Here is a 23,165-nt window from a genome sequence, read left to right as displayed (position 1 = left end):
TCAGAAATTCCAAACTATAAATTTCAAATCCAGGACTCTACATATTTCCCTATATCCAAGTGCTCAAAGCATAGACTTTTCAAGAGTTGTGGCAATGTATTCTTGCATCTATGAGAATATAACAGAGCCCGTAATGTCAGTATTTTTTTTAAAAAAACCCCACTAACTAATGGAGCTAAATAGACAATATTTATGTGAATGATGACATTGTTTCTTGTACCATCACAGTTTCAAAGAACATATGAGTCTCTACGAAACGTGTCTAGTAAATCTGAACTACAGAAAACCTACCAGAAGCTTGGGAAAGATCTGGAAAATCTAGATTATTTGGCCTACAGACGTCAACAGGTAAGAATATGGAAACTTAGTGCTAGGGCACAGAATCTCTGGATAGAGAAAGATGCTTTTATCTATGGGTAGCAGATCATGTGTGCCATCATTCAGGGAGACAAATTGATATGTTCTCTGTTTTATATTAAATATGAGTAACCTTGTATTAGGTGGCTTTGGATTTCAGCACAAGTGTGTTCCACTTCCAGAAACTGAAGAGAAGGGGGTAGGATTTAGCAGGGACATCAAGCACCAAAGGGTGTAAGGTACTATAACACAATAAGTAGTGCATATAGATTAATGGATCGTAAGGGTAGTTTGGCAGTCACTGTGACTACTCATGAAAATAAGGTTCTGACAGGGAAGCTACAGAAAACTCCAGGGTTCCATGGAACACTTAAGAGCCTTCTGCAGTTATTACATCACAAAGTCTTCTTATATGCCACCTCACATGCAAAAGAAACAATTGTTTGCAAAAACAGAACAGTAATTTGGTATCATATCGAAAACATGAGTGCTGTATACTGGATAATAAAGTTTATGTTTGATAATAAAGTGATTTCAGTTCTGATCTGCACCCCTAGAAATTAATGCAGCAAAGAGTCTTGTGGCACCTTATAGACTAACAGACGTTTGGGAGCATGAGCTTTCGTGGGTGAATACCCACTTCGTCGGATGCAACACCACGTCGGATGTATTCACCCATGAAAGCTCATGCTCCCAAACGTCTGTTAGTCTATAAGGTGCCACAAGACTCTTTGCTGCTTTTACAGATCCAGACTAACACGGCTACCCCTCTGATACTACAAGTTAATGGTATCAAATCTTCATGTACATGACTGCTCCACATAAACAGTTAATGTATTTTAAATTCAAAATCCCAAATTAATTAAAAATAATTTTCAAGATTGGATCCCATATGACTTAAACTGGACTACTCACATACTTTATATCAAATCATGTGCAAGTGATTGCAGGATCAAGGTCAAAGACAATTGTTAAACTGTATATACAGCTATTTTCTATAACCTTTCCATGACTGATTTAGAAACTTTCGTTTTCATAATAGCTTCTGTAGTTTTCTTCATATTTTTGCAGCCTTTTAAAATCTTTCTTTCTGAGCTTTTTATATTTGGTAATATATTGAAGGAGTGGGATAATGGTTTTATTTTAGTTCTGATCTTTTAATGTTGCCACTAGGTGTCAGCGTTGTCAAATTTACTTCCTGACTTGTTTCAGGGAAAATCAGTTACAGTAGGCGTTTAAGTAAGAAAATTGATTAGATTGTTTAAAATTTAGGAAAAGGTTAAGAGGCTGATTGTATCTGAAAACATGAATAACTTGTTCTTGTGTTGGGCAAGGCAAGGAGCAAGTTGCCTGGGTGTGTTTCACTGTGATGACAGATGGTGTTTCCTGGTTTGACAAAACAGAAATGTTCACAAAGTTGTATTCATTTTGACAATTTTCCATGAAAGAAATTTCAAAACAAACTTTGTGTGTTGGGGAAAAATTTGACTTTGGAATTCTGAAATTTTGTTTCAAATTTAAGTTTTTTTCATGTTTATATTTTTGACATTTTATGACATGGCAGTAGTAGTACTGTCAAACTGTTCCATTTCAAAACAAACAGAACACACTTGATCTAGAAAAGATGTTCATTCAGTACCTGCTGCCTTTAATGACTTTAAAAATAAAAATAAATAGAAACATTTCAACTACTACTGACATGTCATAATGACATAAAATAGTAGTAGTGCATAAAATGCACAACTGACATGTCATGAAATAATGTAAAAATATAAAAACGGAGAACAAACACTCCACAACACATTTTTTCCAAAACAAAATTTTGATATTTTTTCTAATTGAGAATGAAAAACTTTAAAATGTCAGAATTTCAGATGAGATGGAAATCCTGAGTTTTGACCAGCTGTAGTGAGATGGTACACAGATTTTGTGCCTCTTTGATATAAAGCCACTCAATAGCTAGAAGGTGCAGTTTCTAGTAATGAATAATGTCTGTTTCCACTTCTAATGGGTTTGCTATCTGATCTCATAATTTATGTTGAGCATAATAAAGGTCTCATCTGTAAGGGCTCAGGGAGCATATCTGAGTGAGATGAGTGACTATAGAATTGGCACCTTCAGAGTAGAACTGCACTTTAATTGCAATTATCTCTTTACTCTGAATTCTCACTCTTTGCCTTGCAAAGTTCTATTTAATGTCACATAATAAATCCCTCATTTCCTAGCAAACTTTTAGTTACACACTTAATTTCTCCTTGGGTTGGCATTTGATTTCTCTGCTTCTCTTCTGTTCACAGACCCTGGTTTACTCTTGCATTTCCTGGAATCTCCCCACAATCTCTGGTCTCACTAGTCTGTATTTCCAAAGCATTTTGAGACTGTCTTGCCACCCTTGCCCACCTGTCTGGGTCACAAGAATCTCCTCAATATCCTTTCCTGCTATCTTTCATCTCTACATTTAATTTCCTTCTCCAAAACTACTTCTCTTATTAAAGATATTAGTCATAAAATGTGTTCCTCATTTCAATCGGAGAAGACCATTGCATAAAGAGTGAGGGTGCACATTGCATCCCTTTACCGAGCACATTAAAGATTTTGTCCATATTTGTGCATTTGAGTTCTGTTTTTTGCTTATGCTACTGCTGAACCGGTTTTCATCAGCCAATATAACATAATTCTTGGTAGGATTTACAGGAGAACCTGCAGAGTGAGAGCTGTCTAATCTCCTACCTACAGACTACACTTGGATTGCTTTTTGCCTGGAAAATAGAATAGTCTATGTGGGAAGAGGCTGCCATTAGAAATCAGACCCAACCCCACAAGTTCAGATCTGATCAGAGTCTGAACTTCTTCACATTTAAGTGATATTTGAATCTAGTTTTCCAGTTCAGGCCCACTTCTAATAGCTAACAGTTTATATATCACTCTTGGTGCTGTAAAACAACACTCAGTCCTGTTGGTAAGATACGGATTCACTGCCATCTATTGGGGGAATGAACCAGAAGTTCTCTACAATATGGAAATTAATCTGCATGAGATACAATAACACAGAAGAACTTTCACAGTCAGAGTGATGAATCTTTCTTTTAAATTTGCTTTTTTTTTTGTCTACTTCTGTCCTTATTTCTTAGGAGTGAGAAAACCAGAGAAGACCTGTAATTGCAATATAGGAATGGAAACAATGATTTTGAAGTTTTTAGGACAGATACTAAAAACAACTTGTTTTAACAGGACATTTGTAATGTCATTTTTTTTTTAAACTGCCATTGACCAAACTACTTATGTTGCGGTCACAAGGGTAGATAAAGATCAGGGTGTTAAGGTTACGTAAGTGACATTTTCTTCAGAATCAGTCAGAATGTCTTCCACTTCAGAGTAGCCCTCTCTAATGAGTTGATTACCTCTGTCAGCAGTGGACCTGGGAATTCCTCTTTGGCTTTCAATAACTAAGACAGACAAAACTTTTGCCAGCTCAGCCTTTCCTCAGTGCTTTCAGAATCTCCAATTTTGCAAACAGGGCTGAGCTTTGTCAAGGGAGCTGGTATGTGTGTCACTTTCTTCTCTGACACGATACTGGCCAGACAATCTAACTTCTTTGATCATTTCAGTGAGGGAGGATGAGGTTGCTTTCTGCAGCAGGAGGCATTTGGGTTTGAGACTGCGGGAAGGCAGTTCAGGTTCATTAGCTGCCTTCCTACAGTGTAGCCTGAAGAGAAGGAAGGGTCTCCCAAATGCTGTGTTAAGTGTGGAATAAGTGTGAATGTCTCAGGAAAATCTTGTAAGCATTCGCCCTCTTTTATGGGACCCTCTTCCTACCAATGGTTCACTGGCCAATAATAGTGCAAGATCATTTTGTCACATGCAAATATACATGGCTATTATGTATTAAATTGAGTGGTACCTAGTATTTGTCAGACTGAAATATTATTGCTGCAGTTGATGTTCTTAATGTTAGTAATGCCTTTACCATGCCTGTAGCACCGTTGGCTCAAATTCAAAGGAAGTTTTGTTTCTGCTCTTATGTCTTTGGTAATAGTGTAACATAACAGCTGACAACAGAACTTTAAAACATTAAAAAAAAAATCACACCACCCCGATATAGATGTTAAGTTACTTGTTTGATTTTTCATTGTATACCCTCAGGCTAATATGCCGGGAAAGAGCTTTTAATGTGTGTATATATAGTGAAAGATTTAATTTATGATGAATTATTTAAAAATGCAATTTTTATTCTTCATATCATGTGCTGTCTGTTCATATGTAAAGAAAGGTTTTAAAAAGGTTTCATATAAAACTTGAAGCATTAATTATTACAGGAGATAATTTATAGCACACAGTAAATTACTTTGTGGGAAATAATACTTCCAGAAGATAGAGCAACACTGTCAAATTGTTCTTAATTTTTGTCTTGGTTCCAGAGAAGTGCATGATGTGCAGCACTATATATGTTTTTATGTGCAAACAGGCCAATTTACTTCTTAAAATGCTTAATTTTAGACTGAAGGTACGATGTAAAACTCAAACAATAGGAACAGTTTACCTTAGTCTGGAGACCCAGTATTTCTAGTTGTTTAAAGAGAATAAACACATTTTTCACTCTGCTTTTTCAGATGCATTCAGGTGAGGGGCAGACATCAAAAGATTCTGCACCTAGAACTGGGGCCAAATTTTCAAAAGAACTCAGCCCCCAACTGCTTTTTATATGGCTTTGGTGATAGTATTATTGTGATATGCCCATTTCTGGGGTCAACACTCTAAAGAAGATATTGAAAAACTGGAGCAGATTCAAAGCAGAGGTACAAAAATAAGTTGCCACCAGAAAAACAGGCATTATGATAAGAGGCAAGGAGATCAATCTCTTCAGCTTCTTGAAAGAAGGTTAAGACTTAAAAATATCTACTAAGGGAAGTACATACCTGATACTAGGGGACTCTTTAATCTAGCAGACAAAGGCATAACAAGATCAAATGGCTAGGAGTTGGAAGTCCAAAAAGTTCAAACTGGAAATCAAGACCATTTTAACAATGAGGGTAATTAACCATTGGAACATCTTAGTAAGGGACTTTAAATCAAGACTGGATGTCTTTCTAAAAGTTATGTACAAATACAAACACAAGTTAATTGGCTAGATGCTGGAATCACTGGGTGAAATTCTATGGCCTGTGCTATTCAAGAGCCTGAAATGGAGTCCAGCCACTGCATAATTGTGGGGACCCTAAACACACTCTTAGGGAGCAGACCTATCTGGCACACCCTTCTGTTTTCTGGAACCTGCTGACCAGCTGTCTAGTTCCTGGAGGTGCAGTGTCAAACCTTCAGACACCCCTGTACTTAAACATACCCTCTTCCTGATCTCTATTGACAGGTGTGAAGCTTCTGGTTTACAGTTCAACTCTCTCTAGGGGCATGCAGTAGTTGTAAAGTATATAACATGCTCTCAGACACCATGCACAAATCTAACACACTATTGCTCTTTTACTTAATCATAGAAAATATAAAACAGCAAACCCTATATGTGTTCACCTTCCCTTGCGGGGGCTGGGGGGGACATCTGAGTCTAGGCAGACAGGCAGGGTGTCCCTTATCTCACACAGGCAGTTACATGCTGGATGGCTTCTGTCATTGAGTCTCCCAGCTTCTGTGACCTTTCTCTCTCCAGTCTAATGCTTCGTGTTCCTGTCTGATTCCCCTGTTCCTGTGTGTTTTTTTATTAAAAAACCTTCCGATCATCTGGCTGTTTTTGTTCTGTCCCTGGGCAATTTACACTGCTCTTAGCCTCCTGGAAGGAGGGGAGAATATAAGATGAAACTGTGTTCCCAAAGATGCAGCTGCTTTTTAGCATACTATTGTGATCGAAGGACCATCAGTAATCTGTGGTACCTTCTGTTTGTCCTGTTCTAGGACATGACACCAACCTGCTGACCAATGATGGATACACAGACAAGCATTGCTGATACAGTAACTCCATTATATCAACCAATATTCATAAATTGTACAGACAGATTCTTAAATTGTCACACCTGGTACCTGACTCCCATTTACTCCTTTGAAATTCCCAGTCTTTGTTTGTCTAATATTTCTGGCATAAAGAACCTAGCTTATGTATAGAAAACAGCCTGAGTTGTAAAAAATTTTGTATTTCCATGGATCTAATTTCTCATGATCCCTTCTTGGTATAGTATCAGCTCTCCATAGTTCATATATAATATTCCATGTGCAGTAAGTATTTAAAAAAAGTCTAAGTTTGAAAGTCAATGGCAGTCAGGCACTTCACTGCCCTTTATGCCTTTGTAAAATCTCCTCCTCTAAGCAAGTGATCATTTTGTATCTGAGAAATTGGGCAAAATTCTGCTCTCCCTTTGAGCCACCAGCATGACTGAAAAAGGAGGTATAAGAAATGAAGACCACCTTTGTATCTAAGGAACAAGTGGTTAGTACAAGCTTTCAAGAAAAGATAGGAGTGAGTCATTGTTAGAAGAAATCATGGCAAAAAAAGATGTTTTTTTGGCCTCAGTTTTTGGAAAAAAAATATGGAAAAGAAATGTGAAACGGGCTTATTTTGGGGGGTTGGGGGAGAAGCTGTATTGCTGAAATTGGGGTTGAGAGAGGCACACATGGTTACACTAAACCCCTTCTCATAGCTGCTATTTGATAAAAGGAAAAGGACTTGAGGCGGAGTGGCGGGATATGGCAATGAGCTGAGAGAAAGGATTTTGGTGTAGTTTTGCAAAAGCTCAGCTGGGGTTTGTTTCTGAACCAGTGACTTTCAGGGGTTTTAATAAATGGTTCCAGTTTAGGCCCATTTCTAAACAGCTACATTTAAAATCTCTGGAAAGTAGGGATGGATAATACATTTAAAGAAAGTATCTAGGAAAGCTAAATGAAACTAAACTGAATTAAAACAGTAGAAAGGAAATGAGATCCTCAGTTAAGCATTAAATTACAACTGATGAACAAGTAATATTAAAATGGCATGATTCACAAAAGTGCAAAACCTCTTCAAGTATCATAGGACAGACTGATGAATGCTACTTTTTCTGATATTATACTGTGTATATATCTTATTTCAATTTTTAAAACATAATGTTTACCTGTATTGCAATAATGCCTAAAAAGGCCAGAAAAAAATTTGTTTTGTGAAATTTTGAGGTTCCAAAATGTTTTAGTTTTCGTGTGGACTGAAAAGATGTTTTGAGATATAGATAAAAAAGCCAATAGCTTGGTGTTTAGGCACTCAGCTGCGATGTGAGACGCAAGTTTAATTCCCTACACTGATTTGAAGTAGACAGTTGATGCTGGTTCTCTCAGATTGCAAGTGCGCTATTCTGGGGTGAGCATCTCACCCTCAAAATTCCATGCTGAACCTGAGGAGAAAACTTCCTAACTTAAGTTTGTCAAAACCAATACGTTTCTGTGAAATGCTCCAGTTTTGATAAAACAGCATTTTTCAATAGGAAAAAAGCATAGTCATTTTTTTCCAACTAGTGCTACACACTATGCCTGGGACTTACAAATGTGTAGTAAAACAGTCATCCTTGCACAGAGAATTTATAATCTTGGTGAATGAAAAAGCACAGCAAATGGGTGAAACAAATGTGAGGAGAAGGGATGAGCATGTTTTTGCATAGATGAGCAGTGTATACAGTATAGTTCATTTTCTGCCTAGATGTTATCAAAAGGCAGTGTTTCTTAGGCAGAGGTGATTTTTAAGGAAAGATTTGAAAGGGGATAATAATATTGATTTATAGATTTTTTTTTTTGGAGGGGGGAAGGAGGGAGTTTGTTCCACACGCAAGTGGCAGAAAGCACACCAGTGTTTTAATGCCCAGTAAGAGCTGGCATCATTGGTAGAACTGAGGTTGATAACAGGATAACATGAAATAGAGATACTAGCTATGTTCTGGTCTTTCCTTCCAATATCTAAAACACAATCAGCAATTACACTGAACTACTAAAATTCAATATGCCACCCACAGCATCATAACTATTTTCCATCACATGACTCCATTATATTGCAGTTAACAAATCCCCCTCATCCTGTCTCCTTTCCCTATGCTTGCAAATAAAGACTAGTGGGGATGTATGTTGCAGTGTTGAGGCCTCATGGAGAATGCTGTAATGAGGGAGCTCCAGTTCAGCTGCTTTCACTGATTGCAACTGTGGCAGCATGGAACAAGGAAAGAGGCAGTGTCTTGCTGCCCAAACCAGTCTAGCCTTTTAAGTTTATAGGTAAAAACCTACGCCTTGAATTCCAATGTGAATCCCAGAGGACCCAGGGCATCTTGTGCCCACAGATGGGCTGCTGCATTTTGGACATTCAGCTTTTGAATGACGGCCTAAGATGTAACCCCCGGTAGAGGACATCACAGTTTTCTAATTCTGTGCCTTTGTCTGCACAGAAAAGCATAGAAAGAACCCCATTTGAAACAAAAAATTGTAATTCTAGTATCAGGTGCAGATGGAAAATACCCTCTTCACCACATTTGCTGTCCTTGCCTCCAACAGCAGCCCATGATATGGAAAATCGATGAAGTCAGTGAGTAACCTGTGGGGTTGAGTATCAGAGGGGTAGCCGTGTTAGTCTGGATCTGTAAAAGCAGCAAAGAGTCCTGTGGCACCTTATAGACTAACAGAAGTTTTGGAGCATGAGCTTTCATGGGTGAATACCCACTTCGTTGGATGCATGTAGTGGAAATTTCCAGGGGCAGGTATATATATGCAAGCAAGAAGCAGGCTGGAGATAACAAGGTTAGTTCAATCAGGGAGAATGAGGCCCTCTTCTAGCAGTTGAGGTGTGAAAACCAAGGGAGAAGAAACTGGTTTTGTAGTTGGCAAGCCATTCACAGTCTTTGTTTAATCCTGAGCTGATGGTGTCAAATTTGCAGATGAATTGAAGCTCAGCAGTTTCTCTTTGAAGTCTGGTCCTGAAGTTTTTTTGCTGCAGGATGGCCACCTTAAGATCTGCTATTGTGTGGCCAGGGAGGTTGAAGTGTTCTCCTACAGGTTTTTGTATATTGTGGGGTTGAGTTGCACATTGGATAAAGAGATATCTTGGTAACTGAAATCAGAGAGCAGTTGCAGCAATGAAAGATGGACAGATGTGACTAGAAGAGAGCCAGTTCCACAATGATCAGTATTAGAACTAATTTGTTTGCTTGACATGAAACAAAGGGAGACGCGGTAGATTTTTTTTTGGATGATATGAACATTGAAAGAAGGAAATATTCAGTACAAAGAGAGAGGCAATAGAATTTAGAATGCCTTTGGTAAAGCAAGTCTTCCATGCCCATTCCTGCAGCTGTGCTAAGGGAAAATTATTGTTGACTTCAAAAGGCTATTGAATTTTCCAGAGTAGGGACTATGAAATCAGGCTCTCTGTCAGAGGGATTTAGAGGGCCTAAAGAAAAAGTATTCTGTGATTTGAGAGCTTCAGGAGACGTTGTAATGAGGCCAGCTAGCCTTAATCACAAGTAATGAGAGCCTATGCTTAGATTGGTTTGGCAAAGTGACTACTTGATCTTCTTACTATTTTAATTCTCCAACCATAACTTTCTGCAAAAGCATGGAAACACATCCACAGTAAATCTTAAGTGGACCTAGTATATAGGAATAATAGGGTGGTGGTGATGAGACACGTAAATGCTTAGAAGTGGATTATGTGATTTAACTTACAGAAAGGTGAAATAATGAGTCTTCAGTGGAGAAAAATGCACAAGAAACTGGTCCTGCCCTACAATGCTCAGCGTGTCTAAAACAGTGGTCATTAAAAGATTTGCTTCTGATACAACTACAGAAGGAAAAGTCAAGCTGAGATGCCAGACTAGTGGTATTGCATTATGACTAATCCCCAAATACAGTGATTATTCTATTTCGTGAAAACTTTTATTTATTTGAAAAATAATTAAAAAGATGCAGAAGCCACTCAATCTGCCACTCTAGGCAAAACTTTAGTGTACCGCCCCCCTCCTACCTCCTAGAACAGAGGTTCTTAACTGGGAGGGGAGAGTGGGGTGGGGTATGGCGAGCCTTCATATATTTTGGTCATTATGGTAGAAGTAGGGGGGGCCCAAGTGTGAGGTGGCAGCATCGCTCACTCAGGTTTGGCCCAGCCACCCCTCCATCATTCCAGGACAAGCAAGGGGTGGGTAGGAATGGGTGGCTGGGCCAAATTTGCATCTGCCTAGTTTGCTTATAGCTACAGCAGCCCCTGAAGATGTCTATCCAATGCCTTAGGCACTCTATCCCATTAGGAGTAATGTAAAGTAAAAAAAATGTTTAATGTGCTTAACTTCTAAGCATATGAGGTATTCCACTGAAGTGCTTAATCATGTTCGTAAGTGTTCACAGGAACAGGGTGTAGCAGAATTGACTCACCACTCACTGCTCCCTTGTGGCCAGGCATGGCATCACAGCTCTTTTGCAGGTCTAGTGGACCCTGTCAACAGTTGCTCTAGTGATGTGGTGGTTTCTCTGCCTGGTAATTCAGCCCTTCAGATGGGTCTCCATCTTTAGTTCACCCCAAACTAAAAGTCCAAAAAATGTCTAATAGAAACAAAAATTCTTCCACCTTCTTGCGGGCTCTTCCTCTGCCAGTTTTTATCTCAGCCTGCTGCCCCCATGCTGGGCTTGACAACCTTTACAGTGGGCTTGTATGCCCCCTTCCTTGGGGCTGGTATGGCAACCCACTCCTACCCTTGATTCTGAGTTCCAGCCCAGAGACCTGTATTGAACAGCTTGGGTCTGCTCTTTTACCTTTGCTGTGGTTTTCCCTGGGTCACTTCCTACCTCCTTTTTTTCAAGTTCCCCTCTGGGTCTCTCAGTCACTCCCCTGGTTAGTCAGGGTCTCTCCTAGGCCACCCTGTCTGGAGCACTTTTTGCTCTTCCCCTGTTTTAGTCAGGGTCCCTATGGTTATGTCTATATTACATTGTAAACCTGGATCTGTGAGATACGGGGCTGTGGACTTGGTCTCTCCAAGCCCCAGCTTGAGCATTCACATTGAATTGTGAAGCTGGGCTTACAGTTGCCGGACTCAGGTTTCACAGCCATACTAACAGTCCACACTTCACTACACAAACCTTCTGACTCTGGTCTGTGGCTTGAGCTGCAGCCATGCTGCAAAATGCTAGAGCTTAGATCAGAGTCTCTGATCCAGCTCTCTAGTGGGGTCCTCAGGCCAGGGTCACGAGTGCTTGCTGACCCAAGTCAGACTGATTTGTGTGTGGACAGAAGTGGGGCTTGGGCTCAAATCTGAGTCAGAACTCAGGCTTAATGTGCAGTGTAGACATGCCGTCCCAGACCTCCCTGCCTGGAGAGCTTTCTTTATTCTCTCGTGCATGGAGTTCCCCTACAACTTCTCTGACCATCCTGCCTAACTCTCCCCTTTACTGTTCTTTTTTAGATGAATCAGGCAATTCACCATATGTGTAGCCCATACTGCTAGCTTGCCTTTATTGTGTTCAGCGGTAGTGCAAGGAACCTACAGGCCAGTATCCTGTAAAACATTAGCTTAAGTAAATTAGCATAAGTTAGTTAAGCATTGTAGGCCTGTGACCTTTGGCACATGGAAGTGATAAGCGTAAACTGGCTTAAGCAAGAAGTGATGGGTATTATAGTGAGTTAAAACAGCACTAATATGTTAACCTATAGAATAAGTACATCTCAATATTATGTGGTTGAGGAAGTTAGATTTGGGCTTGGAAGGCTGAGCATTAGCATGAATATTCATAATTGTGCTCAGGCCCTATAATAAAGCAAACCACTGTGAAGAGGGAGCTTTTGGCTTTTCTGTTATTAGCTTTCCACCATTTTGACCCTTCAGTTCTATTGTTGGGCAGCGAGGAACCTGGATCATCAGACTCATTTGGCATGCTAGAGACAGAGCTGGTCCTTTGTCTCTTACCACCAGGTCCTCAGGGAGGCATGTGAGTATGCAAATCTAAGAGCTTATGCAAAAAATACCTCAGATATCACCAATGCTGTATTATTCCTATCTCTTTGTGTGGCTTGGAGCATTTCTGGCTTTAGTCCTTATTTTAATAAAGATCTTTAAGGCTTTATTTTGCCCTCAGTGTGAGTGTCCTTGCCATAGGTCCCGAGGGTCCCTGCAAGATACGGAGCTTATTGAGTTTAGTTCTGTGCAGCTTGATTCTGGGACACGAACCTTCTGATCAATTGGCAATTAATACAAATATTATTAACCTTGAAAAGGGATCAGGCGAGAGATAGGGCTCATTCTGGAATCAGGTTAGCTTAGTCCCAGGCTCTCCAGCTCCTGGGGAAAACCACCCTGTTACACCTGGCTTTAGACTGAAAGATCTCTAAAGTAGGAACTGCATCTTTCTAGGACTTCTGTGAAATGCCCAGCCCACTTCCGGGTTCTATTAATTATATAAAAGTTTAACAAGACACTCTGGAGACAAAACAGTGCATTCAAAAACTTCATATATGTCTTACTTCTAATAATACCAAAATATTATAAAATGAGAGATTTAAATATATGACCCAAATTGAAAAATAAACTAGACTGGTTGGTTTAACTTTTGTTAACAGCCACATTTGGTTTTTTTTGTTTGGGCTCACAGCATCACATATGGCTGTTTAAATTCATCCTATTTTCATTGAATTTATTGTAAAAATTTCCATTTATATTGGCTTTTTAACCCATTGCCACTTTTGTTTTTAAACCTAAATTCTTAAACTGAGTTGACAGTAGTTCTTTAAAGAAAGAAGCATTAAAAAGAAAAGAGGGATAGCTCAGTGGTTTGAACATTGGCCTGCTAAACCCAGGGTTGTGAGTTCAATCCTTGAGGAGGCCGCTTAGGGATCTGGGGCAAAAATTGGTCCTGCTAGTGAAGGCAGGGGGCTGGACTCGATGACCTTTTGAGGTCCCTTCCAGTTCTAGGAGATTGGTATATCTCCAATTATTACCTTTCTTTTTTTATTACCTTTAAAAGAAGTTTCATTCAAGCAGGCAAAATGTCGATTGGAATCTAAAAGATAGCCTGGCAGTTACTTGCTTTCTTCATTAGAAGAGGGAACACTCTGAGCTAAGAAAGAGCCAGGCACTAAAGGCATTGTACTCAGAAAAAGAATAGCTAATGTTATGGTTTTTCTTTCAAAAATTTACAATTTAACATTGACTTAATACAGTTTTGGAACTTTACTATGCAGAAGAAAAATGCTGCTTTTACCCATCTTAATTTAAATGAAACAAACACAGAAATGGTTTCCTTACCTTGTGAAATCTTTTTTTAAACTTTCCCTTTATATTTTCAGTAGTTTGTTTAACACAGTACTGTATTTTGCACTTCTTTTTGTCTCTGGCGCTGCCTGATTGGGTACTTGCAATTCCAAATGAGATGTGTGGTTGACCAGTCAGTTTGTAACTCCGGTGTTTATAACTCAGACTCTACTGTACATATTTTTGTTTGGCAGTCTTTCCACCAACGAAACCCATGTTCCTGAAGGGAAAAATGTACTATAATAGCTACTTCTCTCAAGGCCATCTAGATGTACTATAATAGCTATTTCTCCCAGGGCCACCTAGACCCTTAACTTTAAGTTCTTTGCCTCTTGCAGCTGAGAAACAAATACTGTACTGAACTATAATGGGAAAAATTGCTGAGCAAACAAATTAAAAATGAACAAGAAATTAGTAACAGTGTAGCTCAGTTATGAATACGTTTTTCTAGTTGCCTTCAGTGCTATCTTCTTGATCCCCTAGTATTTGCTGATATAGAAACTGGACTTTGGCCACCTCATTCTCAAATGACCAATCAGCTCCTCACTTAGGGTACCTTGCACTGTTCCATAAATTTTGGTGGGGGCCGTGTTGCATAGGACTTATTCAAGTAGGGTGCACACCTTTTTCCCCTGTTAACTGTGCTGCACCTTATGTGATGGTTCTTGTGTCCCTCAGGTCTGATCAGTTGCCTGATCAAAGCTGAAGGATGCCTGGAACTATACTATGGGTGCAGTTGTCCAAAGGCATTATCACTACATTTTGATGCCTGACTATTTTTATAGTATTTAGTGAAAATAGTCTTGGGCTTAACACCTCTACCCTTCCCCCCCAACCCAAAACAATAAAAAGATGCAAATAGGCAAAGATTTTTAAGAAAACAAAATGCTTAGACCAGAATTTTCAAACTTGAGTATCTAAAAGCTCCTAAATCCATATGATGATATAACAGGGTACACTCACCTCTCATGAATGCCCCCTTGGCCAAATATGTGTGTGACTGCACACAAACACACACACACACTCTCTCTCTCTGATTGTCCTTGCTCTGCGATAGAGCAGGGCCCCCTCCCCAGAGACAATGTCTTTGCCCTCTTGGGCTTCTCAGCTACAGCACTCCATCTGGGCCATTATAGTTCAGTTCCCCCTCGGGAGTGCCTCAGTCTCCAGGCCACTTCCCCTATTGGCTAATGCGGAGTGAGAGGGACCCTGGCCTACCCTCTACTCCAGATCCCAGCCCAGTGACCCTGTAGGTAGCAGCCATCTGCTGTGTTCCCTTAGCTATGTTTCACTGTTTCTCTAATTCCCTGGTCCCCTTCCCCACAGCCCTGCACCATCCTCACCCTTACCTCAGGGCCTTGTCCTAATGGAGTCCCAGCAACCAGTTCAGGGCTCCTGCTCATTCTCCCCAGCTTCTTGCAGCATTGATCTGTCCAGGTTCTGTGGCTCTGTCAGCCAGCCACACACCATCCACTCTCATACAGCTCCAGCACAGAACTGAACTGCAGCTCTTCTTATACAATTATACCTGATTGGCTATATCCCACAGAGCCACTCTAGGCAGGTTGGTGGACCCTCTTGACCACCTTTTTTGGGGTGGGGAGTGGCAGGGCCATGAAGCCTCCAACAGGGGGCCTCAGAGGGTTTGGATCACAGATGGATTTAGACAGCAAAATGTCATGATTTTCAAAGGCGCTGAGCATCTGTAGCTCACAGCCTATAGTTGGAATTCTAAATAGAAATAACCTTGTAGAATAACCGGTGCTCTTGCAGGAATTTCTGTGGCTGGGAGAAAGGACTATATTCAAGGAGACTTCAAACTCTGACTGCTGTTGTATTTTTATGCGGGGACCTCCATTCCTGTCCATTTTTCTTACGCACATGGCTCCATGCCTCTGTTCCCCAGCTGACCTCTGAGTGGAGCTGTCAGTGGGAATTAATACCCTTTTTTTAAACCACCCTGTACAGAATCCAGATGATCGGTCAGACATGGTTTTTTAATCATTAAACTATGTATTTACTCTACGGATTAGAATTATTTTGAACAGCTTATAGTTTTCTGAATAAATATGTATTTATTAGAGAGGGGTCATTCTGATCTCCAGGGTATGTGATACATTCTTTAAGGGAGGTATTTAAGTATGCTTCAGGAAAAGGTGAAGAATAAGAGGTTTGAAAATTGGGAAGGTCAACTTAAAATGTAGGCATCTTTGATCAGATGATCCTTTCAGATTTGAAAAATATCTTCTGTTCTTACAGCCTTCTGTAAAAGATGTTTTTAATTTTGTATTTTTATTGATTTTGCAAAAGCAAAACACATTCTACTAAAAGTAATGATACACAAGGGTACATAAAAATAAAATATGAAACACAAAGGACTAAAATTAGGAATAAAACATAATTATAATGAACAGTCCTAGACAGTATGAAAATAAGTGTCCTATAAGTTGAGGGTAATGAACCAATCCATGGGTCTAGATCATGAACAATTAAAGTAAGAGTTACCATAGAATGTGCTGAAAATATTTGAGATTCCTGAGATCTAGAATTGGGTGCAAAGCCCCATTTTTCTTCAATATGGTATACCTCTAAAGTAACATAGGCATCAACTTCCTGAGTTCCTCCCTGAGTTGTTTGACCCCCGCTCCACTCCAGGCCCTGCCCCAAATATACCCCTTCCCCCACGCCCCCACCCTGTGCCACCTCTTTTCACCCCCTGCCCTGCCGCTTTCAGCCCCAACTCTGCCCCTGCCCCACCTCTTCCTACCCTATTCTGCCCCCTCCCCTGACTCTTCCACCCCTGCTCCTCCCCCTCTTCTCTAGCACCTCCTGCACACTGCTGAACAGCCGGGAGGTACTGGAGAGGAGGAAGAGGAGCTGATCGGTGATATTGCCAGTGGGAGGCACTGTGAGGGAGGAGCTGATCTGCAGGGCTGCCGGTGGGTGCTGAGCACTCTTTTTTTTTTCTGTGGATGCTTCAGGGCTGGAGCACCCATGGAGTCAACCCCCTCTGGGCAGTAACTCTGTTGCTTCCAACTTGATTAAGTTATCATCTGCTGACACATGGCACACTCATGAGAATGGTCCCTGAAGAAGAAATGGGAAGAGGGGATGGGTGGGAGTCAGGGATTGAAATCGAATGGCATAACTGTCCCTGATGACCTGAGAGACCCATAGTTTTGTATAGATTGCCACCCAAACCTCCTGGAAATAAGGTAAGGATATATACCTATTTACCTTGTAGACTAGTCCAAGATCCTCAATCATCATACCAAATCTGATGTCTCTATGTCTGACCCAACTGGACACAGTACTCCAGATGAGGCCTCACTGATGTCAAATAGAGGGGAATGATCATGTCCCTCCATCTGCAGGCAATGCCCCTAATTATATAGCCCCAAATGCCTTTAGCTTTCTTGGCAACAAGGGCACACTGTCAACTCATATCCAGCTTCTCGTCCACTGTAACCCCTAGGTCCTTTTCTGCAGAACTGGTGCCTAGCCATTCGGTCCCTAGTCTGTAGCAGTGCGTGGGATTCTTCCGTCCTAAGTGCAGGACTCTGCACTTGTCCTTGTTGAACCTCATCAGATTTCTTTTGGCCCAATCCTCTAATTTGTCTAGGTCCCTCTGTATCCTATCCCTACCCTCCAGCGTGTCTACCACTTCTCCCAGTTTAGTGTCAAATAACCTTCAGTGGTTGACCACCTTTCTCTATCTAAATCTGATGCTGATAGCAATGATGAGTTCATACCTGTAGCCATTGAATGAAAATCTGAATCAGCAGCATCTAATGCAATTTGAAGTGATGTTTTAGCAGTTGGTTGGTCTTGACACCTTCTTCACAGATTTATTTAGACTTATTTCTAAACTCTGAGGGTAACTTGGTCTTAAAAATCGGACGATCTAGCTCACTGCCAGTAATTATGTGTCGATAGCATGGCCTGATAATTCACTGTCCTGACCTGTAAAGGGACTGATGAATAGATGTGCTTCTCAAAAAGATAAAGTAATTTGGGTTCTTGCTCTTTGGGAGTTGATTTCCCTGAGTGTTTAGATATATTTTTATATATTATATTAAAGCGCTGCAGCAGCACCGCTGCAGCATTTTAAGTGTAGACCTGCCTTCTGAGTTAGTTTCCCAGATCTGAAGCTTTTATTGGAAGTTGGTCCAATAAAAGATATTACTTCACCCACCTTATCTCTCTAGATTTTGCACTGGCAGCAGTAAGAACCAACAAAGGGAGCTGGATAAATATAAAAATACTCAAAACCTTTGGAGGGTACTTGATATTTATGATCAGTACATTCTGAAGTAGGTAACATGGAGGCAAGAGTAGTCCTTTTTAGCTGGATTCCATATCCCTTCATTAATAGGAAGTGCAACTCTGCTTAGGATGTTGGTTGCAGAATATCAAACAGCTTATACACTTTTTTTCCTGGCCTATCTCCAATTGATTTTTCCAGTGGCTTTTTTGCCATGTGCTTCAATAATTCTGAAAGGTTTTTAAATCATCAGCTGATGTCACTGTAACATGTGAACTGGTTTTGTCAGGCAAGGAAGAAGAAAGTGGAGGATCAGAAGGATTATTCTGATGAACAGGTATTACTCAATCACTTGAGATTTATTTTTCCTCTCACTCTTGAACTTGATGAGGAGAGTGATGAGATTGAGAATTTGTAACAGGTGATTTGCAAATAGATGCTCTATGTTGTGGGAGAACTTGTCCTTGATTTCCTGGGTATTGTGACCATGAGGAACAATGTGACTATGGTTGCAGACTATATGGGAATGGGACATTTGAGGTACTTTCCCATATTCCTCCCTAGTCATCTTTTCTTTCCAAGATATGGTTTCCTTTCTGGTAAAGGACTTGTCAGATTCTGAAGAAGAATCTGAGTCTTTGGATGAGAAAACCTCCCATGCAGGAGCCATAATAGCAGATTTGAGTGGGACTTGCATCCTTAATTTTCTGACATGCTGACTCAGAGAAATTTTCATCTCAGAAACCCTTCCTTCTTTCGGTGGAGGAGATCTAGATGGCACCAAAATTGGAGAAACTTGCTGAATTGGTGAGTCGGGTTCTGGAGTGACCCTAAGGACTGGTGAGGATGCAAAAAAACCTCTTGGTGCTGAAAAATTATTATGAAGAGAGATCTGTGCTGAGAATGATGCAGGTGTCTCCTGTGCATTTGAAGATTCCTCAGAGGCTGAGAATGCCAGGGCAGAGCACGGTTTATTAATGCTGACTGTGCCTACAAAGAGGTGCTTGGGTAGACCATCCTGAGTGCTCTGTTGCTGAAGTGAGAGACATGCCCCTTTGAGCCCTTAGGTCCTTGAGCTCTTCATGGTGAAGAAAATGATCTCTATACCCTCTTCTTGCTGTGGTGTTGCATTGAGAATTACAGTACCACTTTTTCCTCCTTTGGCAGCAGTGGCTCCTTTGAAGCACTCCTCCTCATGCCCAGCACTGGAGACAGGGCTCAGTGCCATGGAACTGCATTGGAGTCAGGGTCTCTGTCCTCAGACTGCAGGGGTCCCTGACTGCTCTGATGTATGTGTATGTATATATAATAGTATATCTCAGCTCAATTGCACTTGACCTTGGTGTCCTGTCTCTGGTGATAGGAGTGCTTGAAGGATGAATCAGGAATGAAGTCACTGTCCCAGGTCTGTAGTTAAGAGGCCAACATATCCCTCCTGGATTTATTTTCCCCTGAGTAAAAGCTTCAGTTTGGTCTCTTGTCTTTTTGTATGCACTTCTTCAAACACTTGCAAATAGGACTTAGATGATTATGCTCTTCAGCCCAACAGTAAAGGCATCTGTTGTGGATGTCAGTGAGAGGAATACCTCACACCCCCAAACAGGAGGGGCATAACTTGAAACTAGGTAGGAGACCTATGCAGGTCTACACTTAAAACACTGCATTGGCACAGCTGCACCAGTGCACCTGCACCACTGTAGCACTTAAGTGAAGATGCTCCTACGCTGACAGGAGAGCTTCTCCAGTCAGTGTAGTTAATCCACCTCCCCAAGAGGTGGTAGCTGTGTTTGGTGAGAGAAGCTCCCTCATCAACATAGCGTTATCTACACAGGGGGTTAGGTCAGTATAACTACGTTGCTCAGGGATGTGGATTTTTCACACCCCTGAGTGACATAGTTAAACAAATATAGGTCTGTAGTGTAGACTAAGGCTTTGCCATAAGCTCTGCTCTGTGCATTCACATGATATCTCTCTTAAACCTGGCCTACTGCTAATGGGCTAAATGAAACAGTAGCAGCTACACTAATGACTAACTATAAACAAATTGATTGCTATGCTAATTACAAAGTAACAAATTGCAGAAGGGCACTGCGTTGTTGTGACTTGTTGCCTAAGGCAGCTCTAAGGAACTGAGTGGCGGTTGGGGTCACCAGGCTCTTTATACCTAAGGGGATGGGGATGGGAGTGGAGAAGGGCATGCAAGATGCATGTGAGACTCCCTACTGTACACTACTAGTAACAGGTTTCAGAGTAGCAGCCGTGTTAGTCTGTATCCGCAAAAAGAACAGGAGTACTTGTGGCACCTTAAAGACTAACAAATTTATTTTAGCATGAGCTTTCGTGAGCTACAGCTCACTTCTTCGGATGCATAAAATGGAACATACAGACAGGAGATATTTATACATACAGAGAACATGAAAAGGTGGAAGTATGCATAACAACAGGAAAAGTCTAATCAATTGAGATGAGCTATCATCAGCAGGAGGAAAAAAGTTCAAAAATGTCAAAAAGTTTGTACAAAAGCAGTTTGAAACAATAGCTCTGAAAAGGGAAAACAGCCATATTTGTCTCTATAGAGCACTTATTTTGATGCTTAACAGCGATACTATAAATGACAACATTGTTATTTATTTCACTGCCCATCATTTTGGTAGAAACATTTTATAGTTCTGGAATTGTGAGTGGAGTATGGGGTTGTGAATGGTGCCTGTGTATCACTTATTCTGTGCTCACTCCATTGTATAAGAGAAAAATGAACAAATAAAACTGCCTTTTGTTTCTTGAAGCTTTTAATCAGAATTATTAAAATAGATGCTCTGTAGTTTCTGAACCATGGAAATGTCATGGATTCTTTAAAATAGGAGGCTGAGAAAGGAGACTCTTCCCTCTCTGCTGGCCCTAGAATGAATCCTCTGCTGTCCTCTACCCAAGGGTAAAATCTAACTTCAAATAGTCAGGCTCTTGAGAACTGCTTTGCAGAGCTGTACTCAACATCACCAGTATGGATAGAGGATCATGTTCTCACCAATGTAGAAACATTCACATACTTGGGCAGCACCATCAGCCAGGACGGTGGAACAAGCTAGGACATCCGGAACAGAATCAGTAAAGTCAGGAGCTTAAATACAGTCTGGAAATCATGAAAATACAGCACCTAAATCAAACTAAAGATTTATCAGAGCTGTGTTCTTTCAACAATACTTTATAGTGCAAAATGCTGGGGAATAAGAAAGTATGACGTGCCCAAACTATCTTAATTCCATACAACCTGCCTCAGAAAAATCCTCCATATCTTTTGGCCCAGAAAATCTCAAACCAAGACCTATTCACACAGTGCAGCCAAAAATATACAAGCACCATCAGGAAGCACTGAAGATGGATTGGCCATGTGCTTCGGATGGAAACTGATTCCATCACCAGAATAGCAAAAGGATGGACACTTGAAGGCAAGCGAAAATGAGGCCGCTCAAAAACAATGTTGTGAAGAGCTGTGAAAGCCGAGCTGAAAAAGCTGGGGAACCATTGAAAGACTTGCCAGAAACAGACAGGAGTGGAGGAGGCATAATGGGAACATGATGATGATGATGACTGACCAGAACAAGTTCCTTGAGATTGTAATGTTGATGAGGGCAGTTATTTCCTAGCTGCTAAATTTGTATTCAAGTAGAAGAGAAATAAAATAAAATGAAAAAAATGGCTGCAGCCCAAATGTAATATTTTTCCTAGCAGTGAGCTCCATTCTGGATGTTGGCCATGGAGAGCAATGGAAGGAGGGATCCAGTACAGTATAACAAATTTATCCTATTTCAATTGCTTTTGCCACCTGTCTTTTGCACTGTTTGCCATTTTATAGTGTTATCATTTCGCCAACAGTTACTTGAAGAAGATAACGTTTCTTCCTTATGTTTAGAGTTAATGGCTGCAATTTAGCTTTGAATGTTGACTTCATATAATATACTTTTTAGTTTCTTTAAAACCATGGTTTTATCTTTTTCTAACTTTAGTTGCCATAGAACATAGTTGCATCTACACTCAGGAAAAAAGCAAACTGTTTTTAAAAGGAAACTAGATACTACTTTCCCCTCTGTGGTATAATTGGAAGAAAATTGCACCGTGTACATGAGCAGAGTAAATGCATGTTGGCAAAAACAAATGACAGTGCATTTTTAGTATGTTTTTAATTGTGAAGATGAGTGTAATTAAGTCAATTATCTTTTAAATGCAGTTTTAAAATACTGTACACAAGCCCACAGATTAGGAGGTACAAAGGAACATGATGAGTGGATAACTAGGCTATGAAATTCAAGACAGATCAAGAGTCCAGAAGTGAAATAACAAATTGGACACAATCTGTTTAGGGGTAGATGGAATGTTGTCTAACAGTTTTTTTAATGTAATAGAAATAAAGTGTAGCTACACAGATGGTTATTTTAGCATTTGAGATAGATTTTTAAAGTAGTGAGAATATCTAGATAAATGCACAGGTGCAGAAATCTGTGGTGGTAAATTCCAATGCAGGATTAGAGATGTAGTTTTATCTTTAAACAATAGCCGCCTTTTTTGGGTACCTACCTGTAAGATGCGTCATATTGCAATTCGGTACATTGCAATGTCATAACAGCGAACAGCAGAGAGGCAAACAGAAGGAGTTTGCCTGGGAGTTCGCCTGGAGAGAGCTCTTAGAAGGAAGAGACCATGGATGCTGAGCAATCCGCCGTTGTGACCTGCACAGGACGCGCCATGTTTGTCTTCCTTCCACAGGATAGGAGCGATTTTGTCTGTACAAAGTGCAAGCTGATCTCCATCTTGGAAGAGAAGATTCAAGGTCTGGAGAAACGAATAACAACCCTGCATTCCATAAAAGAAAATGAGGATTTCCTGGATAGACGTCAGGATCAGCTGCAGCGGGCACAATGTTCTGAAGATTCAGAGCAGGCTACGCAGCGGGGACAGAAGGCCAGCGAGGATAAGTGGCGGCATGTGACTTCCAGAAGGGGAAAGAGTACCAGAAACATCCACGTACCAGAAACACAGATACAGGTGAGCAACCGTTTTCATGTTCTCTCCACAGGTACTAGTGCAGAGAGTGGAGTGGATGATACACCTGAGGGAACAGAGCAGAAGGAGACTCCACTGATTGGAAGGCATGAGATGCGCTGTCCTAGGGATGGGGGTTCCATGACCACCACTCCCAAGAAGAGGAGGAGGGTGGTGGTGGTCGGGGACTCTCTCCTCAGGGGGATTGAGTCATCTATCTGCCGCCCTGACCGGGAAAACCGAGAGGTGTGCTGCTTGCCAGGGGC

At 40.8% G+C, this 23,165-nt stretch overlaps 1 protein-coding gene across 1 annotated transcript in view; it reads left to right on the top strand.

The window, feature by feature from the left end:
• Positions 1-23,165, top strand: part of CTNNA3 (catenin alpha 3) — a 967,088-nt gene that overhangs the window by 73,957 nt on the left and 869,966 nt on the right. Inside the window, exon 6 of the mRNA XM_045025624.1 lies at positions 229-348. Coding sequence (XP_044881559.1) covers positions 229-348 — 120 coding nt within the window. The remainder of the gene's footprint in view (positions 1-228; positions 349-23,165) is intronic.

This window comes from Mauremys mutica, chromosome 7, assembly GCF_020497125.1.
Source record: "Mauremys mutica isolate MM-2020 ecotype Southern chromosome 7, ASM2049712v1, whole genome shotgun sequence".
Classification (NCBI taxonomy): Eukaryota; Metazoa; Chordata; order Testudines; family Geoemydidae; genus Mauremys; species Mauremys mutica.
This window is presented reverse-complemented; position numbering and strand designations above follow the sequence as displayed.